Genomic DNA, 14,275 nt, shown 5'->3' with positions numbered 1-14,275 from the left:
CCAACTCACTGGAAACTCATAAAATGGTAGTCATGAAGACCTACCCCTGTTCACCATAAACGGACTAGATTGACTTTTATCATCTTCAAGGAGCACGTGTATTGCCCACCATATATCATGTTCCTGAACCTTTTCAGAAGACGATAGTGCTGTGTTACTAAATCTGTGGTTTAAATGGTGTCGGAAGGTCTTTTGTTTAGTCATTTCTCTTCCCTACTTCCTCCGACATGCGTTTCCTCCCACGACCATCTCGGGAGCCATCTTGTCAGTCTTGTTTGAGGTGCATTTTGGGGTTGAGAGCATCTCCCATTGTGGGTGCGAAGTTGTCCAATAATTGTAAATACTTGGAGTTAAAGTGGGATTGCAACTGGAGCAACCCGGCAATCAAAGCCTCTGTGTGTCATCCCTCCTTTTTTTCCTAGATTTCTTTCTCTCTTTTGCATGATTTTTTTTTCTCTCTCTCTCTCTCTCTCTCTCTCTCTCTCTCTCTCTCTCTCTCCCCGCCCTCCTCCGTTCCTTTCTTCTGGCCCAACATCCAGTCATTGTGTGCAGCAGGAGATAGCTCAGAGCTACACAGGAAGTGACCTCAGTTCCCCATTAGTCCAAGGACCCTACTACACTCATACAGTACACACACACACATACCCACACAGAGACACACACACACTCAGCTGACATTGTTTAGTAATGAGGAGATTTTTCTTTCGTCCTATCTCTGTTTCTCTCATGTTCTCTCATGTTTGTTTTGGAATTGACTTTCCTAAAATATCACATCCCTCAAACACTTCAATTTGTTATGGATATCTTGTTTTAGATGTATCTGGAATGCTTTTTTCAAAGTGTTACAATATCAAAAGCAGACTTTGAATGTCTTCTTGGTCAGACTGTGCTAGATAAAGTCATGAAGGCTGTAAATAGTGATTTGGATGTGTTTGATAGTGTGAGTTTAATTGAAGAGAACTAAATCAGCACTGCTTCCTTGAGTCCTGTTCTTGTATTTCTCTTTGCTCAAATCATAAGAGGAAATATGACTCAGACTATGATTGATACATAAAGCATCTTGCTCAAACACACTTTACTGCACTTTTGACAGTGCATCTTTTTTAATTGTATTATGTAAACATTGCTTTTGTGTATGTTATTTATCCTTTGCCTAATCCTTGTTTGTCCAAAATTGGTGATGACAGCTGACCTGATGCAGCTAATCTAAACTGCACTCCATTGTGAGGACTGAGATCAGTTGATTTAATTTTTGGAGTCAGTTTGCTTTTTACTGTCAAATGGAATCCTTACCTGCCCTAAGACAGGACCTCCTGTCACGGTCTACTAGTCTTTTTGTATCTGGTGTTTGATGGAGTTGTCTGTCATCAGGTTTGTCCCAGCATCAAGTCACCGACTACAAGCAGACCCTGGATCTGCTGGAGAGAGGCATTGGCAACCGCATCACCGCGGCAACTCACGTCCATGATGCCAGCAGCCGGTCGCACGCCATCTTCACCATCCAGTACACGCAGGTGGAAACCTCACTGCTTTCACACACACACACACACACACACACACACACACACACTCCTCACTCATTACAGATCACACACACTTCTAACATTCCTTCATAATAAACTCACAACTTGTCCAGTGCCAACTATGATGCCCTTGCACACCAAAGCATTTTCAATCATACATCATATACACACTCCCAACGTTGCTGCTATGCCATTCCCAGCATAAAGCATACAGCTTCCTGCCAGCCTTCCTTCTTCCCTTATTTCCCTCCCACAGTAATAGGCTTTAGTCTGTCACATAGGGTGCCAGTGTTTGTCCATAACAGATGGGTCCTGGAGCAGGCCTTTATCAGATAGACCAGGGGTTTTCAACTGATTGTGAACCAGGGACCACCATTCTGACTAATTACGCAACCCCAGGACCACCACTGATTTAAACATACTGATTTCTTTGCAGTTCATTGCAACTACATTACTGAATCCATGGACAGGGACCACCAGCAATGTCCTCACAGACCACTGGTTGAAAACCCCCGAGATAGACAGTTGAGTCCAGGCATTTGAGTTTACTGAGAACTGTTTTCTTTTGAATGAGTTTATGATAAATTACTAACAGATTTGGGGAGATTATGTGTCTCAAACAACATTACATCACTTTCCCTTAATATGAGTTGAAAGGTTGCTGCACACAAGCACCACAAAGCAATCTGTGGAAGCTGTGCCAAACTGAACTAGGCCAACAGAATGTATCAAGTATATTTTCACTCCTCAGCAAACAAACCTTTTAAAAAATGAAAACATACTTTATGTAAAAAAAATCTACATCCTTAAGCCAAAGACACTAGATTTGAGCAAAAAAACAATTATTGGTTTGTGATTCAAAGTCAGTTGTTCACAAGTTACCCACAGTACTTGGAAGGCAATATGAGAAATGTAAATCCAACCAGTTAGCATGACAGGCTACTGCTTTTATCATCTTACGCAGTTACAAACGGAAAAATACATTTGACTTGGCCAGGAAATTCCTCTGCAAGTTGATGGTAAACTGTCTTTATATATTTCTCTTTAACCACACTTTCAGTTAAGCGACACAGTCATTTATTTCAGACTCTTTATGCTCAGCACACATAAATGAAATGAATAAATCCAGCACTCCTCATGCTACAGTATGATGTAATGGCACCCCGTGTAAGTGATTTCATAAATCATGTTGCCTTGTGGGTTAGCATGTAGTTTCAGCAGCGCCCAGGAGAGCAGTCTTTAGTGATGAGGAACACAGACAGCAGGCCATAAGCACACAGCGTTTGCATAACCGGAATTGCTTTAGCAAAAGGAATGATACAAAGCTGGCAGTGTGTTATGTTTTTCTGTGTTTGTGTGTTTGTTTTGTTTGAGTGATTTAGTCTAATGGCTTTGTGTGATGTATTTACTGCCAGGCTACTCTAGAGAATAACCTCCCCTCCGAAATTGTGAGCAAGATCAACCTTGTGGATTTGGCTGGCAGGTGAGGTCATTTCCTGTGCCTTTCGACAGCTCAGCACATAGTATTCATCTCCACTCGGCTGTCTTATTGCCGACATCAGGACTGCATTTTAAATTTCTCCAGAGTCCAGAAAAACTTAAGCATCAGTAGTCTGTCCAAGATTGCCATCTAGTGGCCATTTACTGATTTGCCTGCCCTTAACAAATGGGCAGTAAAAGAACATTGATGAGCTTTTAATTTAACTGCAGATAAGTAATTATTCATGAGTTATTATATTAAAGCTTAATGACAAAGGCTCCAAAACCTCAGCCTCTGACCTATAGCTTCCCATAGGAGTGTGTTTGCTTGTGTTGGCTGCTGACCTCTTGCTTGTCCTCTGTGTGTTTGTATGGTGGCCAGTGAGAGAGCCGACCCACACTACTGCAGGGATCGCATCACCGAGGGAGCCAACATCAACAAGTCTCTGGTTACCCTGGGCATTGTCATCTCTGCCCTGGGTAAGGGTCAGCCTGTGCCTGTGGAGTCAGTGTTGAGTCTGCCATTGTGATGTTTTGGTCTAAATCATGTCTAGTTGATTTTATATGCACAATGCATGTTTTAGTTAAGAGGAAATAGAATGTTGTGAACATTACAATCAGTCTTTCCCTTTGTTGATCTATTTTATTTTTCCTTTCTTGTCATCTCGCCTCCATTTTCATCCTGTATTCCCATATTCTCTCTTATTCTCACTTATATCTCTCTCTCTCTCTCTCTATCTATCTATCTATCTGTCTGTCTTTCTCACATGCACACACACACACACATATATACACACACACACACACACACACACACACACACACACACACACACACACACACACACACACACACACACACACACACTGCCTCCTTCTCCTCTCTGTCCACACAGCCCAGAACTCGCAGATGTTCAGCAGCTGTCAGAGCATTAACAGCGTGGCCAGTGAGGGGGAGGGCAGCCTTGGCGGCAGCCTGTCCAGCTCCCTGTCAGCGTGCAGCGGCCGCAGGCACTGCTACATCCCCTACAGGGACTCCGTCCTCACCTGGCTGCTCAAGGACAGCCTGGGGGGCAACTCCAAAACCATCATGATAGCCAGTGAGTGGACTTGCACTGGCCATTGATTGAGAGGTTCAGTCACTGAGGACCTTTTTAAGCCTTTGTTTTACTTTGAGATTTATATTGTTGATAGTTGTTGTTCTTGGAGCTACATTGCTCATCCACTGGGTTCCTGTCACAATATTGCACTCCTCCAAATCAAATATTATCTGTTTTTCTTACACTAACCAATGTTGTTTTGAAGTCAAGTTAAAATATTGCTGTTGTTACATAGCTAGATGGGATTGGAGTTTGAGGTGGCAGTGGAATGCTGTGATTGTAGTCATCACTCTTCTCTTCTCTTCTCTTTTCTTCTCTCTTTCCTCTCCTCTCCTCTCCTCTCCTCTCCTCTTCTCTCCTCTTCTCTCCCTCTGCAGCGGTTTCCCCCTCCTGCAGCAGCTACAACGAGACCCTCAGCACCTTGCGCTATGCAGCCCATGCAAGGAACATCGTCAACAAACCCAGAGTCAATGAGGTGTGTGTGTGTGTCTGTGTGGGTGTTTGTGTGTGTGTGTTCTTGGGATGCTTGTGCCGCAGACAGTGAGTTTTAACACTTTCACCTCTGGTCCTGGAACTGCAGCTTGTGTTTTTTCAGTGTCTGTCATCTTGTGATTCCCGTTGTAGGATGCCAATGTAAGGCTGATCAGGGAACTGCGGGAGGAGATAGACCGTCTGAAGAGCATGCTGCTCAACTTTGGAATGGTACCTTTCATTTATGGAACTTTCTACTGTGTCTAGGTGTTTTGCACACAGAAGGTGGTCATAGCACAGGAATGTTGTTCAACCTTTATAGGGAGCAAACAAACTGTTTTTGTTTGATTTGTGATTTAACTTTTGACTCTTCGTGCTCCACCTGCAGAGGAACCCCAGCCCCTCCCTGAGTGATGAGAGAGAGGGGAGCCTGTCTGACATTGTGCTTCAGAACGAGCTCAAGGTTGGACATTCTCATCAGTCACATCTGTCACACACCACTATCACCACCTCTTTCACCCACTTTCACATCTCCTCAAATGACTACAACCTATGGCAATATATAACAAATAACTTCCACAACATACTTACAAAGAGGGAAGTAGTGTGCCAGTTTTTGTGTTTTATTTTCTGACCTATTTGTCTTTCCTGGATTGGATGTGCATACTTTTTTTCTCAACAATCTGCAGTAAACATTCCCTCAGTGGCTCCATGACATCTAATAAACCTCTTTAAGTTTTCTTAACATGTCATTGAGCAACAATCTGTACATTTTATGATGAGGTAGTGGCTTTGTAGGAATCAGCAAAGGCAGTATAACATTTTATATAAGATATTGTTGTGACCTCGTCTCAGGTTGACCAGCTGACAAAGGACTGGTCGGAGAGCTGGACTCACAAGCGGGAGCTGCTGGAGCAGTACAGTGTGGACATCAACCGTGACCGCGCCGGCTTCCTGGTCCACTCCCTGGTGCCGCACCTCATCGCGCTGGACCGGGACGTCCTGAGTACCGGAGTCACTTTCTACCACCTCAGGGTACTTCACTTTGCTCTGTAGCAGAGACAGGGAGATATGCTTTTTATGAGGCCTGCTGTGTGCGTCAGGATTATTACCACAGGCACAGACATATGTGTGAAAGGAATATTTGTTTAGTCACCATGTCTTAGTAGGTGTTTTACATTCACATTTTGATTGTCGTCCTCTTAGGCTCTGATTATGATTTATATTTTATATTTTAGCTGTGGATATAATTGTATGCTGTAAATTGATTACACCATTAGTAGTTATCTAATGGTTTAACAGTGGTTCCCCATTAGATAAGCACATCACTGATATATCCTTATTTTGTTTACTTCCTGGAAGTATTCATTTCATGTTTGTCGGTTTCCACAAATATGCCAACATTTCTGTTGTGGGCCAACTTCCTGATTTGCACTGTAGGACATGCACTGTAAGACTATTTGGATGTCCACATTAAACTGTTATCACTTGTTATGCTAATGTAACCTCATCGTCCTTATTTTAACACCAACTAACAGCACTTGCTTTATCTTCTCTTTTCTTCCTTTTCTCCTGAACTAGATTCTTCCATTTCTGTTCTTCCTTCTGCTTTCTATACATTCTTTAATGCCTGAACGCCTGAGATACAGTCACAGGTAACACTACTCACTGTTGCTCCCCCCTCCAGTATTTCTCTTCCTCAGACTTTACTTTCTTCTCAGATTCTTTTCTGTTGTGTGCATAGCTGTCGGAGCTTAGGCTAAGAATTTTTGCCATGCCAGTTCCACTAATGGCCCAGAGGCACCTTATCGCTGAAGTCGGGTCCCCACGGGAACCCCTGGTTTGTGCTGATGACAGGGCTGGCCACGGGCCGAACCCTTACCACTCCAGCAGTGCCTGAAAGCCCCCCTCAGCCACCTGGGAACGTAGCGCCTGGAGCCGGACTTACATAAGCAAGCCTTTTATCCATGGAGATAGCTGGAGCTGTAAACAAGCCCAGTCTCCATGCCTCTTAGAGGGAAGGCAGGGTAGATGGAGACTGTGAAAATAAACCAAGGAAACATGATGAGATTGCTGCTCGTTATCAACACTTCAGACGTTTTGTTTTTGTTTTTTCGTTTTTTTTTAGAGATGTTTGCTTTTGAGGGGAACACCCTGTAGTGTGTTGAGTGTTTTGTAATTCTGCACTGATGAGTTTGTTATGGTCTGTCCACAGGAAGGGTTAACCAGAATTGGACCTCAAGGGAATGGTCAGGAGGAACCTCAAATAGGTAATCTCACCTTGTGAAGTTAAGAAGGGTCAGGTCAGCATGTTTTCCTGGAAATCAGAGGCTAACGGTTATATCTGTTTCTGGTTTGCATCTCTACCTCTAGTCCTGCTTGGTGGCGCTAGCTGTGAGATTGAGAATCAGTGTGGGGTCGTAACCTTGAGGCCTCTACCAGGCCAGGTGTGCATAGTGAATGGGCGAGAGGTGACAGAGCCGTGCAGACTAGCACAAGGTAATATCACTCTTGCACACATTGCACTTCTGATCATGTCTAACTTGGTTTTATTTTTCAAACACCAGATTGGATTCAAAATCTGTTGTTTGGTATCAAATTAGGCACTTACAAGTCTCTCTGTTTACCCAATCTCCCCTCCCCACCACCCCCACCCACCCACACACACACACACACACACACACACACACACACACACCTGAACACACACACACACAGGTGCAGTGATAAGCCTGGGCCAGTATAAATTTCGGTTCAACCATCCAGCAGAGGCTGCTCTCCTGAGAGAGCGGAGACAGGTGAGTGCAATATTAAAAGCTTTAAAAGGGTGTAATGGTAGTGTTGGTACAGAAGAAGCAATGAATAGCATGCATGCAACTCCCTCTTGTGGTCACATAAAACAAGGATAGCAGACTGTGCTTTGGAAGAGGGCAAACTTTAGGTGAATTAGGGGGAAAAATATTCTGGAGAGCTGTGTAATATCATAACCAGAATGAAGTCATATTTTCCAGATGCTGGTAGGGCTTTGCACATTATTTCAAATGATAGTAGAATTGTTTAAGCTCTAGATGGTGGTAGTGGTGGTGGTGGAGATAATGATGCTGGGGGTGGTAGTGTCGATGTCAGTCATGATGATGATGATGATGATTTCGGACATGATTTAAGCCGAGTCTTTCTCTCTCTCCACAGACCAGTGAGGGTGCCCTACACGACAGCCTATCTGCACTCTGCTCTCTCAGTGCTGATCCGAGGTAAACACATGACTTCATCACTGGCACCAGTCTGCTCTCCGAGGCTCACTGGTGGGGTGGTTTTTAAACTGAAGTAATCATGAGCATGAAAACCAAGCCTTTGCATAATGCCTGACCTTTCACTCCTACTTAATCGGCCATTAAGGTTAGCAGCTTTAAAAAAAAATAAAAAGAGACCTCCATCAATGCAAGGACTGTATCACAGATGAAGAGACATGATAAGACTGGAAGAAAGAGGCAACTGTATTGTATCCTAATTGAAATTAGGCATTATGTTTTAAAATGGACCAGTCTACTTTAGTCTATTTTCTGATTGGAAAGCGTTGACTGTAATGCAACACTCGACTGATAGTTTGTCCCTTGGTGGTAGAACAGGGTTGTTTACTGAGCAGATTTGGCAGTTGCCCGGTTACCTCAGTGAGAGGAGTGCTGGCACACAGCACCCCTCAGTGCACTCGCTGACACACTTGTTGATCTCCACACAGACTTAGTACTGACAAGAGACCCAAATGGTTTCCCACAGCAGAAGAAAAAAAAGGCTGCCCCTATTGGACCGACATCCTGGCACAACGTTGATGTATTTGGCTTGAATATTTGCCCTGTTACTGTAAATGTGAGCCAGTGACATCATATTTTCCATTTAATCTTTTCTCACTCCTTTTTTCCTTGGTTTGTTTCCATGTTTCTTGGTACTGAAGCAGGAGAACATTTTTGGTTTAGTTCGGTTCTGGTTTAGCAGAGATTAGATTAGATAGGTCAGCACACTAAAAAGGTATTTCTCTTTTTAGCTTAGGAATGTTTCTGGAATATTCTGGAATGTTGCCTTCATCTTTGTGCTACATGTGTAACAGTCTGTGTATGTTTCAGCTTTTCATGTACTTCATTATCAAAACACAGGCATGTTTTTTATGCCCATGCTGTCTTGTGTTTCTGTTCTGTTGCTGGGTTGCTATGCACCCAAGTTACCTACGGTACCTACTGTATATCTTCCTATCTTTATAAGACCGCGCACAGATTGTGTGTGTGTTTATGCATCTCTGTTTGTTTGTGTGCAGCGTGGAGGGAGCTGGTTGCCCGGGTGACACACCTCCTCCCTGGCGGCGTGTGGAGGAGCAGCAGCGCTTTGTGGACCTCCTACGTGAGGAAATCCAGGTGGAGCAGAGGAAAGCAGAGCGGGACCTGGAGATGGAGCAGGCCCACCTCAGACAGCAGCAGTCGGAGAGTGAGTACTGTATGCGGTACACTGACTAGAACATGGATTTTACTGATGGAGACTTTCAGTGAGTTGATTTTACTTAGAAGTTAACTTCACAAGCAGGAAATACAAGAGATTTGGTCAGATATGTGGTAAATGCTCAGATAAACATTGAACAAACATTGTTGATGATAAGTGTAATTTGAAGATTTAATGCAATTCTGAGTTCCCAATTAAGAAAGTACGCTAAATTTCACTATATTTTGGCAGTATGTTGTACAAGTGTGTGTTTGTATTTTTGTTAAGATTTAACTGATTATTGCAACAGATAGTATGGATGAGTCAAAATCCGTATCAGTAAGTGGTGTCACGTGTTAGCCACGCTCACTACGCATGCACCAAATTTAGTTGCATGGCTATTGCTATGGAGACGGTAAACCAAACTTTCAGCTAAGCAACATGTCATGTTATGCCTTTTCTAACAATGTGATTGACTCTTAATAATACATGACATATTTATGACTTCCTTCCAGTTATAAATCTGCAATGGTTTGCATGTATTATGATTCCCCTATCTACTGTATTTGCCTGTCAGTGATGCACCTCACCATTTTTTCCCATTCTTTTGTAACAGTTCAGCAGTGGGTCCTGAAGCAGAAGCAGCGGCTAGCAGCCATAGAGCAGAAGGTCACAAAGGAGTTGGGGGTGCAGACCGACCTACTGACCCCTCCCATGATGGATCTGGGGTCTTTGAGGTCTGAGGACCAAGACCAGGAGGGCAGTCGACCCCCATCTGTGGTTGGAGATTGCAAGCAGGTGGTGCAGGAGGAGCTGCTCCGACATCATGCGTTACGCCGAGCAGAAAACCGAATGAGACGCAAGCGGCTGCACTACCAGCTGCAGAGGATCGCGCGCAAGCGCCACCTGCTGGAGGCCAAGAGGGAGCTGCAGCGTCTGGTGAACAGCGTACCACCAGGTCAAGACGGCCCCTCATCTCCTGAATCAGACTCGGGTTCAAGGCGGCAGCCCCTACTTCTACGAAGGCATTCTTTTTCTGCTGATCTGTTGTCACGTCTCTATCCCCAACACACACCCATCTTCAGGTAAGAGCCATATTTCTGTTATCATTTCTGGAGGTGGTACTATATTATTGCACTGATGTATGTACATTGTTGTATGGTCTGACATTGCATTTTTTTTTAATCAAACCTCTGCTTTCTTTTTCAGTCAATTCCTGAGGAGGAACAAATCATCAGAGTTCATGTCACTTTATCAGTGGTCTACTGGTCTAGGAAGACACTCCTCTGATGAATACTTTCAAGATCAGCCAATGAGAGGGCGCTCTCATACACTACCCTCAGGTTATGGGAGAGGGAGCAGAAGCAGGGCCAGTTCCTCTGAGAACCTGAAAACGCCCCTGAGGGAGAGGAATACCCCTGAGCCCGGCAGTGGAAAGTCGTCTGGCTATAAAGCTGGGCCATCCAGACGCGGTTCCCTGCCTAGGAGTAGGTCAAATAGTCAAAGTAAATCCTCAGAGGACACGACTCCAGATACAAATTCTAAGGCCACAAAGAAACATGTGCCTATAATTGGCAAAGCAAGTCTACAAAAGAACTCTACAAAAGGAGTGAAAAATGGCTCTCATGGAGGCAGTAAGGGTTTAGAGACGATTCGGAAGGTTTTCTCACGTTCGGTGGGCCCTGGCATCAAAACTGCACTCGCAAGGGTCTTCCGCAAGCCTCCCTTAGGCCTGCGAACAGGCAGGGGTGCCAAGCCTCTCAAAGCCCCAGGGAAACTGACTGTGAAACCAGGCAAAGAAAAAGATACTTTAGACAATACAGAAAAACAAGGGCAAGGACTCATGAAGGCAACGGTGTCTTTAGACAACCTGGAGCAAACAACAGCAGCGACTCCAAAAGAAGACACAAGCCAGAGGCGCTGGCACAGTGCCGAGGCCCTGTCCCCTCAGACGATGAGGTGGGAGGGGAGACAGCAGGACCTAGCGCACTGGATCGAGAACCTCCAGGAAGAGGAAGGAAACCCTTCAGACTGTGACAGCCTCTTCTCGATGGACTCCCTGTCCTCCGCTTACGCTGCAGCCCTGGCAGACCAGCTCAGGCAGGAGGAGTTGGAGAGGGAGCACAGTGAGACAGAGAGTGTAGGCAGTGGAATGTCTGAGGACTCACTAGTCATGGACAGCAGTGTAAACCACACAACTGTAAGACCTGCTGTGAGACATCAGCAGGTACCACGCCATCTTTCGCTCTATAGTAATGCTTCTCAGGCAGTGGGAAAGGAAAGAATCACTGAGGACGGTCAACAACAAAGGAAAGAGGAAGAGGTGGTTATGGAAGCATCAGATGAAATGCCCGCAGAGGTTTACTGGAGCTTGTGTGGATCTCCAAAAGTCAAAGCACGAACTGTATCTGTAGGCACACCAGGGACTGACCATGAGAGACAGTCTATTACAGGCCTCGTTTGTGGAGATAAAGTTGTATCAAAGATGAGTGAAGAACCGTCCAGCTGTCACGTAACACAGCAGAGCACACCTCGTTCCCTCAGCAGCTCCAGTATCAGAGAGCCTGAGAGCATGCTGGCTTTAACTGACGCCTGGTCTTCCATGGATGCTGCCGATAGCCCCAGGATCCCTAGGCCTTCCCCAGGACATAGAGCTCCCTGTCACCTGCTCAAGGAAAGCGACAGGAGCCTGAGCCCCAGCAGTCCAGATCTGTCTGACCACATGAGTGAGTCTGAGTGCCAGAGCTCATTTTCTGCTGAATCCACAGAAGGTGAGAACACAGTGCTACAAGCAGAGAGGTATTGGGAGTCTGATAGAAGTGCTGAAGAGCCAGCAAGTTGCTTTTTAAGAACTTCATCTGAAGTGGTGCTAAGCTCAGGAAACACCCTAACTCTGGCCAGTGAGGAGATGGTCAGTGAAAGTGCTGAACTAAGAACTTTGACTGAAGTGGTGGTGCTAAGCTCAGGAAACACCCTGACTCTAGCCAGTGAGGAAATGGTCAGTGCATCTGATGAACTGATGAACTCTCAAAATGATGAAGTAGAACTGAGACACATTCAGGCAGAGGAGGTTTTGGTAGAAGAGACACAGCTGATGGACCCACATGTACCTGGTGCTATTGATCAGATGATCTGGTCCAAAAAGACCCTGTCAATGGCAGTCAGTGTTCCAAACGGAGTAGACACAGTTGACAGGGAGTACATGTCTGCCACTAAACAGTCAAAATCAATGGATCTCACCTCAAATTCAGTGAATGCAGCTGTTGGTCATTTAGGGGAGTCAGTTACAGAATGTCCAGTAAGTACTGCTCGCGCAAACTCCCAAGGTAGTGCAAGAACAACATTAGGAAATGTGGCAGAAGACATTAAAAAACACGAGGCTAAAGAATCCGTCCATATAGTCAATAGTATGTCCCTTGATTCCTGTGATGTTGAACATCATGTTCATGATAAGCCTCAGGCAGGTTTGACTCTTAAAAGCACTTTAAAAGGAATACATGATCAGTGCCTACCAGTGAATTCCAGTCATTATCTCCAACCTACAGCATCTGGAAGTCTTATAGCTTTCGATCTAATCGAGCAGAGCTTGTTCGATGTACCCAAAGCACAAATTCATCTTACCAAAGTGGATGTTATCGGATCTTCTGGTGGGGGTAGTGGGGAAAGCACTGAGAGCATCATTGCTCATGCTGTGGAAGGCTACATTGAAACAACATGTAAAGAAATCCCTGCATACATCAAAGATTTTCCTGTGAGCATCAAAGCACAGCAAGCAAAAGATGTGCTTGATAACTTCAGGCATGTTACCCATTGCACTGCAGCTGAAACCGTCCAGAATCAAGAGTCAGAGCCTCACGATATCACATGTAGGAAGTCAAGAAAAAGGATCAAAGATGGCCAATATGCATTTACTAGCACTTTAAAATTCCCCAAAAGATGTCATTCTTCCCCAGAAAAACCCATACATGTGACTCCAGATAAGACTGACAAAGGCTTGAAAGATAGTTACAACAATGAACTTAATCAATCTTTCACTTCTAAAGAAGAATGTTTTGTGGAGAAGAAGCCATGCCATGAAGAAAAGTATGTTTTCAAACTGAATACTGCAGAAAATAATATTGAGAATGAGCTTAAGACTACAGCTCACGCTAATCCAAGGAGTTTCGGCACAAATTATTCTTGCATTATTAATAAAAAAATATCAGAAGTAGTGCAAGAACATCTAGAAATGTCAGCTGATAGTGACCAACAGCATCTATTCTCTGTTACTAACAGTGGTTCTTCAAAGAGTCTAAAAGAAATCGGCGTAGAGTGTACACAACAGCAGCACAGCTCAGACACTGTTCAGGATTACTGTCTTTCATCCTCTCAAACAGTATCCCTCTCGCCACAGTGTCTGACGTTAAATCAAAACGACACGGTCACAAAAGATGTACCAAGTTGCAGTCACCAGCAAGACTTTGGATCACTCCAAGTTGTCAAAGACCAAACAGGTTGTGGGAGTAAAGAGGTCAACGCACACATGGACACAAAGAGTCCAAGGAGCAGTGCTGGACGCACAAGTGAGGAAAGTTTAGACAAAGGCTTGTCTGTATTACTACAACAGGATATCCCAAAGGAATTGCAAATGGATAGCAGTAAGTCGAAACGAGACATAATGCTTGCCACATTAAAAGAAGCTGGGAAAGCAGTTCAGTCAGATGTATGTAACCTCAGTGCCAAGCTGGAAAAGGGGACTCTTAGTGCTGGCAGCTCAGTGCAACACACAGATTCACTGAAAGTAGCAACCACAGAGAAAGACAAGGCCTCTGTCATGACTGGGCAACTTGGAGTTTCTGAAAGCATCCCACCTCCCGCTGTTGAAGGTGCAGTCGGAGAATATGCCACATTCACAAAGCAACACACAGAATCATTCAAAGTAGCAAACACAGTGAAATACAAGGCCTCTGTAATGACTGGACAATGTGGAGTATCTGAAAGCATTCCATCCCCCACTGCTGATAGTGCAGTGAGAGAATCAGCCACATTATCAATACAACACACAAAACCACTGAAAGAAGCAAACATTGAAAAACATGGTGGCTCTGTCATGACTGGACAATGTGGAGTATCTGAAAGCATCCAAGGTGCAGTCGGAGAATATGCCACATTCACAAAGCAACACACAGAATCATTCAAAGTAGCAAACACAGTGAAAGACAACGCCTGTCATGACTGGACAGCTTGGAGTATCTGAAAG

At 44.5% G+C, this 14,275-nt stretch overlaps 1 protein-coding gene across 1 annotated transcript in view; it reads left to right on the top strand.

Annotated features, from left to right (window-relative positions):
* Positions 1–14,272, top strand: part of LOC125284406 (stAR-related lipid transfer protein 9-like) — a 33,862-nt gene extending 19,590 nt beyond the window's left edge. The window contains exons 8-23 of the mRNA XM_048228341.1: positions 1,372–1,514; positions 2,939–3,006; positions 3,385–3,482; positions 3,898–4,101; positions 4,479–4,576; positions 4,726–4,803; positions 4,961–5,035; positions 5,428–5,607; positions 6,788–6,842; positions 6,946–7,071; positions 7,291–7,370; positions 7,762–7,823; positions 8,879–9,045; positions 9,653–10,121; positions 10,246–13,901; positions 14,163–14,272. Of these exons, the coding sequence (XP_048084298.1) occupies positions 1,372–1,514; positions 2,939–3,006; positions 3,385–3,482; positions 3,898–4,101; positions 4,479–4,576; positions 4,726–4,803; positions 4,961–5,035; positions 5,428–5,607; positions 6,788–6,842; positions 6,946–7,071; positions 7,291–7,370; positions 7,762–7,823; positions 8,879–9,045; positions 9,653–10,121; positions 10,246–13,901; positions 14,163–14,272 (5,669 nt within the window). The remainder of the gene's footprint in view (positions 1–1,371; positions 1,515–2,938; positions 3,007–3,384; positions 3,483–3,897; positions 4,102–4,478; positions 4,577–4,725; positions 4,804–4,960; positions 5,036–5,427; positions 5,608–6,787; positions 6,843–6,945; positions 7,072–7,290; positions 7,371–7,761; positions 7,824–8,878; positions 9,046–9,652; positions 10,122–10,245; positions 13,902–14,162) is intronic.
* Positions 14,273–14,275: the final 3 nt, after the last annotated feature.

The sequence above is a fragment of the Alosa alosa genome, chromosome 19 (genome assembly GCF_017589495.1).
Source record: "Alosa alosa isolate M-15738 ecotype Scorff River chromosome 19, AALO_Geno_1.1, whole genome shotgun sequence".
In the NCBI taxonomy this organism is placed as follows: Eukaryota; Metazoa; Chordata; class Actinopteri; order Clupeiformes; family Clupeidae; genus Alosa; species Alosa alosa.
The sequence above is the reverse complement of the archived record's forward strand: the minus strand, read 5'-3'. Positions and strand labels throughout refer to the sequence as shown.